At 45.1% G+C, this 19,534-nt stretch overlaps 1 protein-coding gene across 1 annotated transcript in view; it reads left to right on the top strand.

The window, feature by feature from the left end:
- Nucleotides 1–2,649: 2,649 nt before the first annotated feature.
- Nucleotides 2,650–19,534, top strand: part of ARHGAP4 (Rho GTPase activating protein 4) — a 75,863-nt gene continuing 58,978 nt past the window's right edge. The window contains exon 1 of the mRNA XM_044268592.1: nucleotides 2,650–3,480. Within this exon, the coding sequence (XP_044124527.1) occupies nucleotides 3,420–3,480 (61 nt within the window). The 5' untranslated portion in view covers nucleotides 2,650–3,419. The remainder of the gene's footprint in view (nucleotides 3,481–19,534) is intronic.

Raw genomic sequence — 19,534 nt, 5'->3', positions numbered from 1 at the left:
GCAGAGGGCGAGCTCGCTCTGCGCACAGATAAGGATATTATGACCGTAATCTAGAGCCCAGGAGGAGAAGCAAAGCATTTATTATAAATCCGCACTGTAGCGGTCACGTGGGTGCAAGGCTAGGTGGCTATATGTCCTTCGCTGATGCATAACATGAAGTCTTTGGGCTTGTATAATACTGGTGTCCAAAAGACAGCGCCACTCTTGGACAGTGTCTGATTTGGCAACCCAGCCCCCACACTGCCTCTCCCGTTCACCTGTTCAAGTGATTGAGACTGACCTGCAATACCAGACACTGCCTACAAACAGCAGTGGCGCTGTTTTCCTAATCAGCTTTTTAAGGGGATTATCCTCTGAAATGTGTTACTAGGCCAGGGATCAGCGACCTCCGGCACTCCAGCTATTCTGAAACTACAACTCCCACAATCCTCCTTTAACTTCTATTGGAGTAACATGAACAGTTGAGCAAGTATGCATGCTGGGAATTGTAGTGTCACAGCAGCTGGAGAGCCGGAGGTTGCTGCTAGGGCTTCAGCTATCGGGTTTTTTTGTAATCAAGTATTCTACCGATCCAACAATTAATCGAGTACTGTAATAAGAAAAAAATAATTAAAAGAACGTTTTCTATAAAAACTAATCAGCCCCCCTGCCATCAGGCTCCCCCCCCCCAGTGCCATTAGTTCCTCCCCCAGTGCCATTAGTTCCTCCCCCAGTGCCATCAGCTCCCCCTCCAATGCCACCAGCTCCCCCTCCAATGCCACCAGCTCCCCCTCCAATGCCATCAGTTCCCCCTCCAATGCCACCAGCTCCCTCCAGTGCCACCAGCTTCCCCATGTTATAAGTTGCTCTCCCTCCAATGCCACCAGCTGCCCCCACTGCCATCAGTTCCCACAATCCCCCTCCTAGCCATCAGTGCCCAGCCGCAGCGCCAGTGAACTAAAATACTTACCTTTCCTGTAGGGGTGCTGCCGACACTCCAGAGATCTTCCATCCTCACGATCCGTGGTCGCCCGCCTGCCCGCACAGCGCTGCACTGGGACCTGACGTCACACGGCATAAGGTCCTAGTTCGTGCTTACGTGTACTATGTTGCTGATCTGCTGCCCACCCGCATAAAGGGAAGCAAGTCCTCCAGATAGGTGAGTAAAAACTATTTTAGGCCTCATGCACAAGACTTATCCCCAACTTATCCCCTATCTACAGGATAGGTGTCAGATTGGCAGGGGTCTGACCTTTGGGGCCCCCACCAATCATGAGAATAGGGGCCCGTGTTCAATTCTATGGGACTGTTGTAGATAGCCGTATACAAGCACTTCGCTATCTCCGGCATCCCTACAGAGCTGAGTAGACTGGCAGCGTGCATGTGTGTCCCCCTGCTCCATTCAATTGGGGGAACATGACATGACCCTCCCCCACGATCCTGTGGATAGAGTATAAGCTGTTATAAGAGGACAACCCCTTTAATGGTGAGGGGTCCAAACCTCTGCCAGCTCGAAATGTCTGATTTTGCTTTGAACTCCTAAAACAAAACTGTTGCTTTTGAGGCACGTTCACACCCGACATGCACGCTGCAGGTTTTCCATCATGAATTTGCATGTAGAAAATCTGTAGTGTTTTACAGTACCAGCAAAAGTAGAGGAGATTTCATCAAATCTCACCCACAGGCTGTAAGAAAAAAATTAGCTGCAGATTTCCACCGTTGATTTCATCCTTTGCAATGCACTGGCGCCCGTCCTGCATGGATGTATCCTCAAGGATTACTCTGCTCCCAACCTATACCTGTAGAGCAGAGATGGCCAAACCAACTGTTGCAAAACTACAACTCCCAGCATGCACAGACTGCCTACAGCTATAAGCCTACAGGAAGGCATTGTGGGAATTGTAGTTTTACAACAGCTGGAGAGCCACAGGTTGGCCATGCCTGCTGTAGAGAGAACGGAGTGATAAAACTTTCTACCAGGAACAGCGCCACCCTTGTCCGCTGGCTGCGCCTGGTATTGCAGCTCAGCTCTATTCGATCAAATAGCTCCTTCTTGGGTATCGGTAGCAATAAAATGAGATGTGATCCTGAGGCTTACAGACTTGTTGCAGTCGTCAGGAATTCATTTCAAGACAAAGGACCTAAGGCTACATTTGCGCGACCGTATCTGTATTGCCATACGCAAAATACGGATATGAACTGTGTGCATCCTCCATTGTAAAAACGGACAAGAATAGGACATGTTCTATAATTTGCGGCATTTTTTAGGCCCTGTAAAAAGGAATGGGTCTGCGTGTGATCTAAAAAAAATTGCGTATCGGATGCAGACTGAACGCACGCCCGTGTGAATGTAGCCTAGGAGGCAGGCAGGGCAATGAATGGGATGCACGGGGGGGAGGGCGGCATAGTACAAGAAGGACGCAGATCATTGTTGTACCAGATGCCGATGCAAGGAGTATAGTCATTGTCTATGAGGATGAGCTCCTGGACTATGCCCATATCTACCAGCGAGCTACTGCCTGCACAGTGCCATCCATTGCTACAGATGATCAGCCCACAATCCTCCAGGTCTGATTGGTCCACAAATGGGGAAGTGTAACTGCGATGAAGAAAATCACACTGACTGTGAATGAGATGCTGCTGACCCGGGAGGAGGGGGCAGGGGCAGCGCTGGCACCGCAGGCAATGCACATATATACATGCATGCAGTATATACATGTACAGTATATAGGCTGCTCCTCCTCCATCTGTACATTTCTGGGCTTGCTTCATTAATAAATCATTACAGACATGAATAGAAGGGAGGGGGCTGCCATCCAGCAATGCATACAGATCAGGAGACACAAGCAGCAGATAGGTATATATCTCATTGACACCTATAGATATGTGAAGGAGGAGGATGTCTTGCTAGAGACAGCTGGAGACGCACAGATATAGAGACAGACATCAATCTGTGATCACACAGAGACAGCTGAGGAGGAGGAGGAGGAGGAGAGGGAGGCGCCTGTGTGCTCAGCTCTGTGCACTGCTCTCCATGCAGAGGACACTGGCAGCACTGGCCACTGGCTGCATCACACTGCACTGCACTGCACCCCTGTGCCAGGGCACTTCCTGCACACAGTATCCTGCCAGAGGCACACTGCCTTCCACCGCTGGGCACAGCACTGTTACAGCACAGCACCTCGCCCTGGCACTTCTTGGCACAGCATGAAGGTGCAGGGTCCTTTGCTCTAGAGACCTAAAGCTGTTGTCTAGTGTCTAAGGTCACCCAACCCTCCCCCCCTCCTCACCCTCCAGGACACTGGACAACTCCATTCCTCTGAGGACTTGGTGGTGGTAAAACGTCTTCTCCTGCTTGATGGTGAGCTCATGGATAGGAGGTGGTGGCACTAGCAGTGATATGACAGCAGATCAGTGAGTGCCAGGCACCGAGCAAAAGGATGGCGTCTCATGGGAAGCCAAGGAAGGACAGAACCGCGGACTACGAAAGTCAGTTTAAAGGTGAGAAGGTTCATGAATAGGTGGGGGGGCATGAATGGGTTAAAAAAAGAAGGGTTATGGGGAACTTGTATGATGACAGGCTGTGGTTTTAGCAGAGACGTGTAACGCGTTTCCTGCATAGAGCCCCATGTAACGTATGTTATACATCTGGTGGTGAAGTCCAGCAGATGACCAGTGTTCCAGCCAATTAACCTATCGGACAATATTGTCTATATTCAGGTGGTGAGAATCTCTGCCCATGCCAATGGCAATTCTTCTCTTGAATATACTCCACACGTGTCATCTGTATTTCAGTTTTTCCTATTGCGTCAAATTTCGTCAGCCCCCCAAAACCTTTTCCACGGTCGTCGACTTTAATGGGCACCTTTATAGCTCTGCGCTAACTCTACGCAGGACTACGGTGCATTGTGCATGTGTCCTGTCTCTGCAGCTCTGTGTGATTTCTGACTGCACCAGGAGCTCTCGTCTACGCTGGAGCTTCAGGTAGAATCTGGATCCTTCCAGGCTCAGCTGTTCTCCCACCACAATGGACAAGGTCAGACGGGAACGTAGATAAAACCGCCTTGTGATAATCGCAGTAAAAGTTCATTGCCGTAGGCGAACCTTCATTATAATCTCTACTTAGAATCCGTATTCTCCTCTGTCTGCCGTAAAGCTTCCATCATGACACATTCAGACTAAATAAACAGATTTATTGGCAGGAATGGGGCATGGGGGTTATATATGGACTTATTCTGGAGCTGCAGGTTTATATAGTTTAAATATTCCCATCAATTAAAATTTAGGCCAGCAATAACTGAGGAGGTGCTCAGACCCTTGAGGGTATATGGGGAATTAAATAACCGAATCCTATTGTAGTTATCTAGATCATGGTGGAAACATCTAAGGGCCATCATGTCCGTTTAGACTGAAAAAGACTGTCTCTCTCATATCCTGACTTCTTTGTGGCTTCTCTCACTCAGAACTAGCATATTTATGACATGATTGCATCCATCCATCTTCTCACTGATTGTCTTCTTCCAGGTGTAATTGTCTTGCCGGCACCACATAGACACTCAGATTTTGCCTGATGAAGGGCATGATATGTAAGCCTGAAACGTTGCTGTTAACTGTATTGAAAATTTCACATGGTGTGCTGTCAGAAACTTTATTCTATTAGGTGTAATTGTCTTGGTCATTGAGTTGGGTCTTCCCATACTGTCTAACATGTAATAAATCTTCAGTTTAATAACTGAGGTGCAAGGTTAGACTTGGTTTTTGCAAGAATGTCCATCAACTTCCTCATATCTTCTCAAACGTCTTCTACAATCCTAAATACATCAGTATTACCCATGGCCAAGAGGTTTTATGATCAAGACACCCCATTTATTGGCTGGGGAAATCTCATTCAACCATGTATGAATGGGGTGACCATGTAATATGTGGCTGGGTCAAGTGCACCGGAGGAAAAGCTGCTCTTACAAAGTTGCTCCTCCCTCTGGCCTGTAGAGGAGGGTCCTCTTGAGTGGATGCCTCTCCTACATGATAGACATTTGCCCAAAAAGGACATATAAATAGGGGTTGTCTTGGTGAGACAACCATGTTAAGATCTGCTGCAAATACCCTGGACAATTCTGACTGGTGCTTTCATAGGGACATCTTCCTGAAGATCTTTGATCTTCAGCTACTTAGTAGAAGGTGATGACATCCCTTTACTGCTGTCTTCTATATTTTACCTCTACTTTGTGATGTTTCAAAAATATTAAAGATTCTAAGAATATCCCTTAAGTTAATTAAAATTTCCAAGAGTGGAGACTTTGTGAAAGACCAGAAGACATAAAAGGAACCCTATAGTCTTACAAAAATTTGTGATCATCTGTGAAGACTGGTCCTTGCCACAGGTATCTCCTCCCGTGGCCCTGTTGTTGTATTGGTGTCTCTAAAATCTTTGGGCTTTTGTCTTCTCTACTTTGGATCCTTTCCTCAGTAAGACGTCTAGACTTCTAGTGTAGTTTACTGATCACCTACATGGCCTTCTGTAGAAGTTCTGGCCTCTTATTTGATTGAACGGGGTTGATTTATGCTATAAATATGTAAAGCAGCTTAAAAAATTCTTTATCATCCATTATAATCTAGGAGATTATCAGGTAAAATTGTCTAAGTTTAGAACTATTTATACTCCAAGGATCTTTCATGAATGATGATCTGTCATGGGAGGATGTTTGCAATTGGTTTGGTTACATCATAGCCTATATGTACAGTGCACATATATACACAAACCGTAGAGTTGGCCCATTTATTGCTATGAGGTTTGCAAAGGATTGAGTTCCAGCTAAGTTTGGCCACTATCCTACTTCTCCATGAATGATGTGAACCTGATGGACTTCACAGCAACTTTTTGTAGGCAAAGGAAGGAGCGTTGGTGCAATGCCATGCCATCCTTCGTTTCTACAAGTAATGTGTTTTTCTGTCCAAGCAAGGGATATTAAGTTGGGATATTGGGTTCTCCGAACCAAGTGGAAGGTCAAGATCTTTGCTGTGGTGCCTCTCTCTTCTACACACACCCCAGCCCAAGCAATCCAGGGCTGCCAAATACTCATCTACTTCCTGAGCCTAAAACGGTGTGAATTGTCAGACGCTAAAAACTTCAGCCTTCAGAGGGTGAAGGACAGTAGAATCCACATGTTGTAACCTGACCCATATATTTCCTCATTGCACCCCTATCACTACACATGCAAGTGCATTCCCCTGCTGCTATCTTACATGTCATATGTCACATGCAGTCAATAGTGTGTATGTCCCAGTCACGCTTGTGTTGACATGATTGAATTAAGAATGACATGTGAGTGAATGACTCACGGCAAGTTGCTTTATACATGTGATGGGTTATAAAAGGCCTAAGCGGGTAAATAACTGAGCACTATTTGTTCAGACGAAGCCTTCAAAGAAAAAGCCAGACTTTCATGCTAGCAAAATAGATCCGTTTTGGTTTTCTGATGGGGATGTAAAGGATAAAAGACATTTTTATGAATCCTTGTTAAAGCGGTTTCTGTCACTGGGCACAGTTGGTGATACAAGAACGTGGAAGTCTATCAGATGACCTGTGAAGTGGAAGCTAAATGGCTACCTGATCCTTTGATGTCTCCTTTTTGAACATCTACAAGGTATTGCCCATTTAGCCAAAAAAATGTGACAAGGGGGCTTAAATGCCGGCTCCTTCCAGCTATGTAGACTTATTAACGGGTTGAGTTAGATGGAGGAACCAACATGTGAGCCCTGTGGGCTAATTGGCCAAAATGGTTTGGTGGTATGATACGGTTTGGTCAATTAGTTGATTGACATGGTATGATAAAACCTGTGGTCCCATTATGAGTGGTTGGGGGCCATAATAGCAAATAGTACACAAAGGGGTCCAGATACATTGGTTTTGGTGCCCAAATAACATAGTTGCCTGCAGTGTGGGCTCCACAAAGAAGAGACATGCTGGTTTAGGCCACTATATGGTGGAAGACCTTAAGCAATTACCCCTCTATGTAAACGTAGATGCACCCACAAACTTCAACTCATTAGAGCATCTTATAGACATCCTTACATATTGGAGCTTGTCCAGGGCCTATTTAATATTTTTTTTTAAAAACTAAGGGTATGTTTACACAAACACATGCAGAACTTCCCCATTGATTTTAACGGGGAGTCCACATGTTAAACCATACAGAGGTTTTTTTATCCGCTTTTAAAAACCCAGAAAGAATAAGGGTCCTCTCCATTCTTGATATGAATTCCACGGCCGGAGTATCTATTGAAAATGGGCAGGAATGAAAATTGTCACTGAAGGTGTCAGAAAAAAACGCATGCAAAAAAACCTGATGCAGATTCCGCATCATATTTTTTATTTATTTTTTCAGCTCAGAAAATACTTGGTGTGAACATGTCCCAATCCTTTTATAGGCTCCCTATGTACATGTGTGGATGGACTTTTTGTGTATAGAAATGAGCCCTATGGGCAAATATTCACTTACAGACCAAGAATACAGACTGTTTTCTTTGGCAGTGTGTAGTCAGTGGGCTTCAGACTAAGGGTTGTCTTAAAGGGGTTATCCCATGAATAATGTAAAAAATGATCATATAAAAAACAACATATAGTACATGAAAATATCTTTCTAACAAAGCTAGAACCAGCCCTGTACCTCACATGGACCCAGAGATCTCCCTATTCATTGCTCTGCTAGATTTATATCAAGCTGACAGCTCAAGGGGAGTGTCTTTTCTGCTGCAGCTCAGGGGGCGTGTCCATGCTCTCCCTATCACAGCTCAGGGGGCGTGTCCATGCTCTACCTATCACAACTCAGGGGGCGTGCCCATGCTCTACCTATCACAACTCAGGAGGCAGTTGAAGGATGAAACTGAGCATGTGCGGCCTTCTCAATGAGCTGGACAAGGAGAAAAAACAAACGGCAGGTGGCGCTATACAGACACATTTTATTTAATAACTCACTGGCTATGCTACATTTTTAATCGCATGCAATTACAAAAGTATTCAGATCCAGGTGCTGGTTTGAAAATTGTAGAATATTTTTTTGCGGGACAACCCCTTTAAAGTAAACTACATTAGCTTTATCATGTCTTTGTACCAGCCCCATTGGAATGTGAGAGGCAAACATACCGCTTGCGCAGCTATGAAGGGGCCCTAATGGTAAGTGGCCAATTGGCCCCTTTCTATACAGTATCACAACAGCTGTATCTAATCAGAGGGACAACTAGTTAATATTTTGACACGTCTACCAGGGGGTTGCAGATAGGCTCCTGGAAAGCAGTGCACCCACATTCTGTTTTTGGGTCTGTCTGTGCCCTACCCCTGAAGGACCTTAATAATCATTATATGTAAAAAGTGAAACTTCAAGAATAATTGATTGACAAGATCTTGTTGAGGAACTGGTCTATGAAACTTGTTGCGGCAGGCAAAAAAAATATCTTGCCTAATGCATCAGGGATTTTTTTTCTCACAATATTAGTTTTATTATTTCTGCAAAATTTGCTTGCTTCTGCCCCCTCTCCTACCATGTCATTTTTAGTAACTGTTTGCATTCTCCACGTGATAACAGTGTGGAGCACGTGTTGTGTCATTCCTCTATTATTCCTGCTGGAAGTTTATAAACAAATTGCTCACAGTCTCCAATAAAGGTTTGACTGTTTTTTCCACTTGGGGGTGTGTCCCTGCACAGCCTGGCACTGATTGCATAATGTCAGACTGTGCAGGGACACACCTCCAACTGGTAACACCCAGCTGGACCTTCATTGCAAATTGCTAGTAATTTATTTGTATCTTCTAGAAGGAATAATAACACAACATAGATTATTAGGAATAGATGCTCCAGAATGATTACACAGGGGATGCAAGTAGTTACTTAAACGCATCAGGAGAGTGGCGGGGTCCTTCTCTGACTGTAAGATTTTTTTCTCTGATCCTAAGAAACTTCTCCTCAAGGCGAACTTGGAAAGCTTGTGTCACTTGTGGTGATGTCTACTAAATGGAAGTGGATTTCATTTTACAAACTGGGTAACAACGTTGGCAGAAGTGTGCTGAAACATCTCCTGTACCAACGCTGAACATTTCTAGAAGATCCGAGGTTTACATGAGATCATGCATTTTTGGAGAGTGGTCAGAACGGTATGCGTAATCCCAGAAGTTTGTTGACATCAAAAGTGATGGCTTACAATGGAAAACCAGGTCTTCTTATGTGATTCACACTTGGCACCGAGTCCCCAGTTATAGCTGTGGTTGAGTCACCTTGGACTTGTCACACGAAGATGTTTGGTTCAGGCCATGTACTATTTTTCATAGGTTTACGGAAAATTGTATTGTTGACTCTCAAATCTGGATTCCATAGAAGTCAAGCCAATAGTATAAAATCCAAAATAACATATAAAGAGGTAATTGGATTCCCTGGACGGTTACTTCTAGGGTAGCCTTCAGTTTACGAGGTTTTAATTACAGGGCTATTCCGTAGGTAATCATTGGATCTGAAGCTGTAGATGTCTATCCAACATTGAGGGTTGGCAACAACTGCACATCCTTAGATCTATACTAATGGTGTAGTGGGGGGGTCCATTTGGGACTTCCCAGCATGAGCACTCCGCATATTGGTCCCACACATGGCTAGTTCTTGGAGTAATTGTCCACTTAGACCACATTCTACATGGTATTAAGGCCATGATAACCCCCTGACGATAGTTAAAGGAAACCTGTCACCATGATTTTGCGCATAGAGCTGGGGACATGGGCTGCTAGATGGCCACTAGCACATCCGCAATACCCAGGTCCCATAGCGCTCTGCGCTTTTATTGTGTTAAAAAACAGTTTTGAGTGATATGCAAATGACCTGATATGAGTCCTGTAGTCGGAGATGAGTCAAGCGGAAAGGAGCCCAGCACTGCCCCGCGTCCTCCGAATCTCCTCCTTGCTGGCTGACGTCACAGAGCTGGAGCGCCAAAATCTCGCGATGCGCGAGCTAACGCATGCGCAGTGTCGGCATCATGTTCATTCCCTGTGCTGGCATCAGCACAGGGAACGAACTACGCATGCTCTAGCTCGAGCATTGCGAGATTTCGGCGCTCAAGCTCTGTGACGTCAGCCAGCAAGGAGGAGATTCGGAGGACGCGGGGCGGTGCTGGGCTCCTTTCCGCTTGACTCATCTCCGGCTACAGGACTCATATCAGGTAATTTGCGTATCACTCAAAACTGTTTTTTAACACAATAAAAGCGCAGAGAGCTATGGGACCTGGGTACTGCGGATGTGCTAGTGGCCATCTAGCAGCCCATGTCCCTAGCTCTATGCGCAAAATCATGGTGACAGGTTTCCTTTAAAGATTCCTGAAGCAACCCCAAAGTACCATGGATATGGACTGTAATGCTTTATTCTGCAGATCCATAGGGATGTAACCACATTGATTACTTATCCTTTCATTATGTGGGAGATTGATCCCAGTACCTCACACTGATCAGCAGAAAGAAGTGTCTCCAGCCATGTTAGGCCCTCTGAACCCTTTTAGTCATAACCTCATGGACATGGAGGGTGACTTCAGTGAGGACCCATGGTGATTTGTTCTGCTGAACAGTATGGTTCTTGGAGATTGAAGGCCCACAGGTCATACATTGATGGGTTGTCCTGAGGATTGGTGGTGGAATGATCTTCAAGAACTACACGAGCAACAGAAAGGAAGGGCTGCAGGTCTCTCTGGAGCAACACAGTTCCACTTGAGTGGGGGGTGGGCTGTGGTATTAAAAGGCCCAATTTGCATATTAAGAAAAAGTATCATAGTTTGGGAAGGGATCCTCGGATCAACAAGAGAAAAACAGCGTTTTAATCAGGTGAACCACATCCATGTGTCTACGAAAACAGTTTGATAGGGAGGTCGCTGGTAACAGATTACCTTCAATTTTGGAGTCTAGTTTGGTTTTTCTACTACTAATAATAAATCTTGATAGAAATAGTTTTAGTTTTTTAAAAGGTTAACAGATGGCATTTGGGATCTTGGCCTAACCACAGACTGGGTAAGCAGACCATTACTAAAACTAGTTGAGTACCCCCGGCCTATCCATCAATATTAAATGGGTCCTCCCACAAACAAAATTCTCCAGTTTTCAACCCAGCACCTGGATGTGAACACTTTTGCAATTGCATGTAATTAAAAATGTATTATACCTACTGAGTTATTCAATACTGCGCCACCTCCTCTTTGCCCTTTTTTGTAATGTCTCTGCTCAGTTCCATCCTTCAACTGCCACCAGCTGCAGCAGAAAGGACACGTCCCCTGAGCTGCAGCAGAAAGGACACGTCCCCTAAGCTGTCAGCTTGATCTAGCAAAGCAATGAATGGGGAGATCTCTGGATCCATGTGAGGTACAGGGCTGGTTCTAGCTTTGTTAGAAAGAAGATGACATGTCCTATATGATGTCAGATTTTTTTTATTCATGTAAAAATCTAGTTTTAAATATTAGTTTTGGCCAATATGGCAGCTTCCGTGACAACAATATATTCATTTAAAGGTGAAAATATGTGAAGAAGGAATGTGAATATCCACACGTTTTACTGTTATACAAGCGGGAACCAGCGGTGCCCACCAGGGGAACATATTTTCCCTTCAAAGTGACAAGCTCTGCCCAGTACGTATGAATAATGTCATTGATGCCCTGCAGGAAGCTTATGTCATGAGCAATTTTTGGTTAAAGGGATGTGATCGGTGTTGGTTAAATGCATGTGTTAGCAGGGCCGGGGGAGGGGGGAGTTCACATGGAGTTATAAACTGGGTAAACATTCCCCACACCCCTCTGGATCGTAGTTTAAAAGCCTGGAGCAGAACTTTGAACCGGCTGCATGAAGCTTATCATATTTTGTACATTTCAGCAACAATCTTATCAACTTGCCTTTCCCTCCGCTCATTAGAGAGGGAAATATATATATATTAAGTTAACTACCAGGAAAAAAGTACAATTTCCTGGGCTGTGTCAGAACAGTCGTTTTTGGAAAGCTTTAGGGGTGCAAAGAAAAACTTTTAAAGCAAAAAATGCCCCTTTTTTAGTCACTTAAAGGGGAACTCCACTTTTACTAAGTAGAGCTCTACTTTCTAAGCGTCTTTCCACCATAGTAAGTTTATGTATATCGAGAGGATATATTATCGCTACCTGACTTCTAGAATGAAGGAATCAGTTAAAGGGCATCTGTCAGCAGTTTTGTACCTATGACACTGGCTGACCTGTTACATGTGCACTTGGCAGCTGAAGGCGTCTGTGTTGGTCCCATGTTCATATGTGCCCGCATTGCTGAGAAAAATTATGTTTTAATATATGTAAATGAGCTTCTAGGAGCAATGGGGACGTTACCATTACACCTAGAGGCTCCAGTTTCTCTGCGACTGCTGACAGATGCCCTTTAAGGGAGTAGCCTCTTTACTACTTCTCTGCACGGCACCATTGATTAAAGGGGTTGTCCCACGAAAAATATTCTACATAATACTTTTTGTAATTGAATGTAATTAAAAATTAAGCATAGCCACTGAATTATTCAATAAAATGTATCTGTATAGCGCCACCTGCTGTTTGTTTTTTCCCTTATTTATTTGCCCTGTTCACTGAGATGGTCGCACATGCTCAGTTTCATCCTTCAACTGCCTCCTGAGTAGTGTTGAGCGAACTTCTGTTTTAAGTTCGGCGTCTAAAGTTCGGCTTCCGGTTAGCGGAGAATCCCGATATGCATTCCGAATACCGTTGTGGTTCGTGGTAGCGGAATCAATAATGGCCGATTATTGATTCCGCTACCACGGACCACAACGGAATTCGGAATCCATATCGGGATTCTCCGCTAACCGGAAGCCGAACTTTAGACGCCGAACTTAAAACAGAAGTTCGCTCAACACTACTCCTGAGCTGTGATAGGGAGAGCATGGACATGCCCCCTGAGCTGTGATAGGGAGAGCATGGACACGCCCCTGAGCTGTGATAGGGAGAGCATGGACACGCCCCCTGAGCTGCAGCAGAAAAGACACTCCCCTTGATATAAATCTAGCAGAGCAATGAATGGGGAGATCTCTGGATCCATGTGAGGTACAGGGCTGCTTCTAGCTTTATTAAAAAGAGATTCTCATGTACCGTATGATGTATCGTTTTCATTTTTTACAATAATTATGGGACATCCCCCTTTAATATGGTGGAAAACCCCACTGAAGTCCATAGGCTACGTCATTCATCATCTCGCCTATAGAACTCCAATCTATAATAATTTAGACCTATGATCAGGGTACCCCTTTAAGTGCTCACATATGGTAAGATGGATGCCATTATATAATGATTCCCCTGGAGTGGAAAAAAAATGTAGTGCACACCCGCGTGTGTGTGTGTCACAGCTGTTGTGTGAAGTGTCAGTGACAGGAAGTAACACTCACAGGACACTTCCGCTGCTTTGCTTCATACCTACTTGCTCAACTCGCTCACTCGGCCTACTAATGCTGAATATAGTAACGGTTCATATTTACTGGAAAAAAATAAAAATGAAAAAATAATGAAAGAAAAAAATGTGACATATGGTGTACATTTGGCGTTGCACGGAAGCACAATGCAGTCGGATTACCCCTTTAAAGGGGGTATTGTGGTTTTTAACAGAGATGCCTACCTCACGAACATCTTGCCCATGCTTTTTTTTTTTTTTTACTCTCCTGCCCCGTTTTCACCATGTAAACCAATACCTCTGGCTGGTTTCCATCCTGTGTGTAGAACTTCCTGTTGCTGTGTCCAACCAAACCCATAATGCACTTCTCCTTCCTCTGCCACAGCTCCAGCACCGCCCCTAACAACGCCCAGCTAGTTTATAGCTCCTCCCACCCAGCTAGTTACATAGACACTGGTCATGGTCATGTGACCACAGCCCAGAACGGGAGATTGGAGCAATAAATGTAATAGAAGTACATTACAAAATGACAGCAACCTTCATTAATTATTATTTTAGAGGATGTCAAAAACTGGAAAACTCCTTTAAGGGGTTAAAAGAAATGCATAGACAAATCCCTCTAATAGTAAAGCCTGTAAAAATTGTAATTGCTGTTTTGCCACCTCTCCCCGCTAATTCCTGCTGGGCCCCTGTAGACACTAGGCCTCAGTTAGCTCACCTCCATGCTATAACATGGTAATATCCTCTAATTACTACGAGCCATTGTCACTAAGGACACAGCGTCCATGAAAGCGGTCTGTCGCGGGGTCGGGCCACATCAGTTTACAATTAGAGGTGGTTTGGGGAGGTCTGGTCGCAGGTAGTAAGGATGTGGAGTCTAAAATAAATATGAGAAATTTGCTGCCTCCTTTTAGAAACACATGTCTGTTTACGTCCAGAAACAGCGCCACTCCTGTCCACAGGTTGTGTGTGGTATTGCAGCTCCACCTCATTCACTTCAACGGAGCTACAATACCAGAGACAACCCGTAGACCGGTGTGGCGCTCTTCCTATAAGAAAGCAGCCATGTTTGTCTGTCTAAACCTGAACAGCCCCTTTAAGGCATAAACATAGCTTTCATACATTTTATTCCCATGGAGCCTCAGAATATTGTGTGACCACATAAAGGAGGAGATTCATCAAAACAAGTGTAAAGGAAAACTGGCTTAGTTGCCCATAGCAACCAATCAGATTCCTGCTTTCATTTTTCAGAGGTACTTTGGAAAATGAAAGCAGGAATCTGATTGGTCGCTGTGGGCAACTAAGCCAGTTTTCCTTTATACTAGGGGAGAGTTGGCAAAACTGGTGTAAAAGAAAACAGGCTTGGTTGCCCATGGCAACCAATCAGATTCCTGCTTTCATTTCAAAGCTCCTTTAATAAAAGAAAGCTGGAATCTGATTGGCCGCTATGGGCAACTAAGCCAGTTTTCCTTTATACTGGTTTTGATAAATCTCCCCCTTATAGGCCTTTACAAGTTACCGATAATTGCCAGATATACAGGGACTTTTCCTAATTTTCAGACTGTCCAGGCTGTCCTGGGTCAAAATGGATGAGGCTTATGTATGCCCACCTGACACATGGAAGTTTCTAGGGTGGTTTGGGGGTGTTCCCCTGGGGTGGTACCTACATGCCCTGAATTTACCAACTACCGTGTTGGCAAACTATGGCTACCTCATGTTTTAATGGTGGGGGGTGCACATCATGAGGAAAAAAAAAATCGTAAGTGTCCTGCAAAGGGACATGGGGTGCCATTTTTGCACAAGCAGTATCTTCCTCAGTCAGCACTGTGTTGCGTGACTAGAGCGTTCGCTGCAGGAAGTAACGTGGTTTGGGAACATATAGTTGGCGTGACGCCATGTGCGGTGTATGGTTATGTGGTGGAATATTATGAGCGAAAGCATGGTCTATATTAGGGGTCAGCAACCTACAGCACTCCAGCTGTTGTGAAACTATAAATCCCAGCATGCTCCATTCATTTCTATGACAGTTCTGAGAAGAGCAGAGCAAGGATGCATGCTGGGAGTTGTAGTTTCACAACAGCTGGAGTGGTCTGTATGACCACCTGAGATCGGTCTACATTCATCCTCTGGGTTAGGGCAGTGACCACCAATGAGGACCGGTCTTCCTGCACCTCGTCTAGGAGAACCTGCAGCAATGGCTGCCTGTCTTGTTGCTATGGCAACACTGCAGACCACGGATCCATTGCTATGTCGATGTCATGATGTGTCAATCTGACACTTACTGATCCTTTTTTGATAAAACTTGTCAGAACCTGCCAACATCAGTGGGATTGAGGCGTCTCCTCCATCCGTGGCAAGGGTCTGAGGAAAGAGGGATTGAGCATGTAAGGATCCAAATAGAGATGAGTGAATCAGGTAGCAGCGTATGAACAGTCACTGCTCCGGAGGCAGAAGCGGAACCACTGCGCTTGCGCTGTTACTTGGAGCAGCAGCGCAGGAGCGAGATTGTCATGGCAGGATGAGATGTCCATCAAGCGGCAGGGGGGGAAGCTCCTAAAAAAGTCTTGTCGATCAGACGAATCGATTGGCTCATCTCTAGTTTTTACCATCCTTAGTTCATGCAGCAGAAAAGCCTCTTTTATGTGGTTCCACTTATACCCATTGTGAGTTACAATCTGTATTCTAGTCTAGAGCTGCATTCGTAGTTCTGCCGTCTTCAGAGCTGAACTCTCCCTACATTCCTTGTTTATTCTTTCTTTACGCCAGGCTCTGCACAGTAATCTGATATATGGAAAAAATGTCTCTCAAATAAGAATAGGCATTGTTACAATGGATCTGCAAAAACAACCAGATACAACACGGACGTCATCCGTGTTTTTTGTGGACCGCAAAATACATTTTGTCGTGTAAATGCACCTGTCAATTGATTTCTACCTATGACACTGGCTGACCTGTTACATGCGCACTTGGCAGCTGAAGGCGTCTGTGTTGGTCTCATGTACATATGTGCCCGCATTGCTGAGAAAAATGATGTTTTAATATATGCGAATGAGCCTCTAGGAGCAACGGGGGCGTTGCCGTTACACCTAGAGGCTCTGCTCTCTTTGCAACTGGCGCGCCGTCTGCACTCTGATTGACAGTGTAGAAGGCATGGTGGCTGCAGAGAGAGCAGAGCCTCTAGGTGTAACGGCAACGCCCCCGTTGCTCTTAGAGGCTCATTCGCATATATTAAAACATCATTTTTTTTTCTGCAATGGGACCAACACAGATGCCAAGCGCACGTTACAGGTCAGCCAGTTTCATAGGTAGAAATCTGCTAACAGATGCCCTTTAAGGGGCGTGTCTAACAACAAACTGCTGACTGTTTCCAGTAGCAACCAGCAGAATTGTGAACGTAGCTCCGGGCTATAAATGCGGCTCTTAACTCCTGATCAATAACAGATTAGTAATGCAATGTATTTACAAAGTCACTTAATCTTTTATGTTTTATAGATCCATATACATTGTGAGGTGGTGTATGTATATACCCAATTTTAGATGCAGCTGCTTTTTTTTAACCCTTTCAGTACTTTGTATTTCTAAGAGAGATTGATTGTCAGCGTTGATGCGGTACGATGGCGGTATTTGTGAGCGGCTGTCAGTGAGCCCCATCATTCGCTCGCCGATCCTTATCGGTCCTGTACAGGATCTTGGCCCACTTCTCACAGCCTGTGTTTCGGCCTACAACTTCCTCCTTGGTTGCGCAGTGATGGCTGCAGACGTTTACTATCTGAGGGCAGAGGTCAATGTGAATGTAATAAATGCTTTATTGACGAGGAAACGCTAATCGCACCCTTCAGCTTCTCCGCCATATACAACCAGGCTTCCTGACCGACTATAACATAAACACAGCCGGCGTCCTTTACTGGCCCAGACACCCTGCAGCCTTCCTGAGTCACATATACAGCGTGCCGCCCACTTGTATGCAGAGCTGACACTCGCCTAAATATCGGTATTATTTAAACACAGTGTTATCCTTTATGTACTGTATGGCGGTATTATTTGGGTAAGGTATGGCACTTGTCTGGTTAAATGTGGCAGCATTACGATACTGTATGGTGGTATTATTTCTGCATAGGCTGTCATCATTAGGCTTCATTCACACATCCGTGGTGTGTTGCGGACCTGCAAATTGCGGATCCGCAACACACCCGGCCGGCACCCCCTATAGAAATGCCTATTCTTGACAAGAATAGGACATGTTCTATCTTTGGCGGAGCTGCGGACCGGAAGATCGGGGCCGCGCTCCGCAAATGCGGATGCGGACAGCACACTGACCCATTGTTGTTACACTAAAAATATTCTACCAGCACCTGGATCTGAATTCTTGTGTAATTGCACAATTTAAAATTTTGTATAGACAGTGAGATATTCTCAGAAATCTATCTGTACAGCGCCACCTGCTGTTTGTAATTTTTCTAATTTCTCTGTCCTGCTCACTGAGATGGCCGCACATGCTCAGTTTCATCCTTCAACTGCCTCCTGAATTGTGATAGGGAGAGAGCTACAGCAGAAAGGACACTCCCCTTGAGCTGCACCAGAAAGGACACAGCCCTGAGCTGCACCAGAAAGGACACGCCCTGAGCGGCACCAGAAAGGACCCCCCCCCCCCCGAAGCTGCACCAGAAAGGACACCCCCCCCCTGAGCTGCACCAGAAAGGACACGACCCCTGGGCTTCTTCAGAAAGGACACACCCCCTGAGCTGCCAGCTTGATATAAATCTAGCAGAGCAATGAATGGGGAGATCTCTAGACCCATGTGAGATACAGGGCTGGTTCTAGCTTTGTTAGAAAGGTATTGCTCTATATGATGTCTGTTTTCATTTTTTACATTAGTCACAGGATAACCCCTTTAATGTGCATATTCACACATCAGTGGTTTTCCAAGGACCGTGGGTCCATGGTGCCACCACAGAAGCATGCCCTATTTTTGTCCGTAATTACGGATCCCTCACGCACATAGTCTATGAGTCTGTGAAAACCGCAGGCACTACACGGATGCCATCCTTGTTTGGTCCCTGATTTTCACGGATCTTTGGTAGAATACACTCTGGAAATAAATTTTCAGCCTAGAAGTGTCCAAGAGATACGGATGACGCACAAGGAGCAAACACGGATCCTTTACGACATCTTCACGGATCCACCACTGACCATCTTGGCACTGATGCCCTCATGGACACGGATGTTTAAGCCGCATCCGCTTTTCCCAGTGCTGCGACTATATGTGCGCGCCTTTGCATCATCCTGTAAGAGACTGCTCTATATTGGCTGATGGTCGTCCACAAAAATATCTGCCCCCATGATTTCATACGTCTCCAGTTCTAATGTATGGGAACGCCCATTTATAAGTCACTGCCTCACCACTCCTTTTCACATGCCCGGTTTGGGAATACAGACATTGTAGAGGAGGTCTTCTAGAGTGGAAAAGTATAAGTGGCATTAGGTCTGGCGGTCCTGGCACTGACCATGAATGACGTGGGCGGGCATAGCCGCCATGTTATACCACATTTCACACTGCAGGGCGACTGCATGACTTTCTGCAACCTCTTTAGCTGACGGTGGGTTCAGAAGCTGGATCAGCCATGATCAGGTCATTGGCTTTGTTTAAAAAAAAAAAAAAAAAAAAAAAGCAGCGTATATATGTGTACACATAAATGTATGTGAGTGTATGAGTCCATTCACATGTCCGCAAAATGGGTCCGCATCTGTTCCACAATTTTGCGGAACGGATGCAGACCCATCCATTTTCAATGGGACCTCAAAAGATGCGGACAGCACACAGTTGCGGACGTGTGAATGGACCCTATGAGTGAGTGTATGTGTGTGTACACATGAATGTATCAGTACGTATGAATGTATATGTGTGTGTGTACACATGAATGTATATGAGTGTATGAGTATGTATGCATGTATATGTGTATGAGTACGTATGAATGTACGTGTGTACATATTTATTTATTTTATGCACTTATATAGCGCTACTATATTCCGCAGCGCTTTACAGACATTAGCATCATGCTGTCCCCAACGGGGCTCACAATCTAAGTTACATATGAATATATCTGAGTGTATGAGTACGTATGACTGTATATGTGT

The sequence above is a fragment of the Bufo gargarizans genome, chromosome 9 (genome assembly GCF_014858855.1).
Source record: "Bufo gargarizans isolate SCDJY-AF-19 chromosome 9, ASM1485885v1, whole genome shotgun sequence".
NCBI classification, from domain to species: Eukaryota; Metazoa; Chordata; class Amphibia; order Anura; family Bufonidae; genus Bufo; species Bufo gargarizans.
This window is presented reverse-complemented; position numbering and strand designations above follow the sequence as displayed.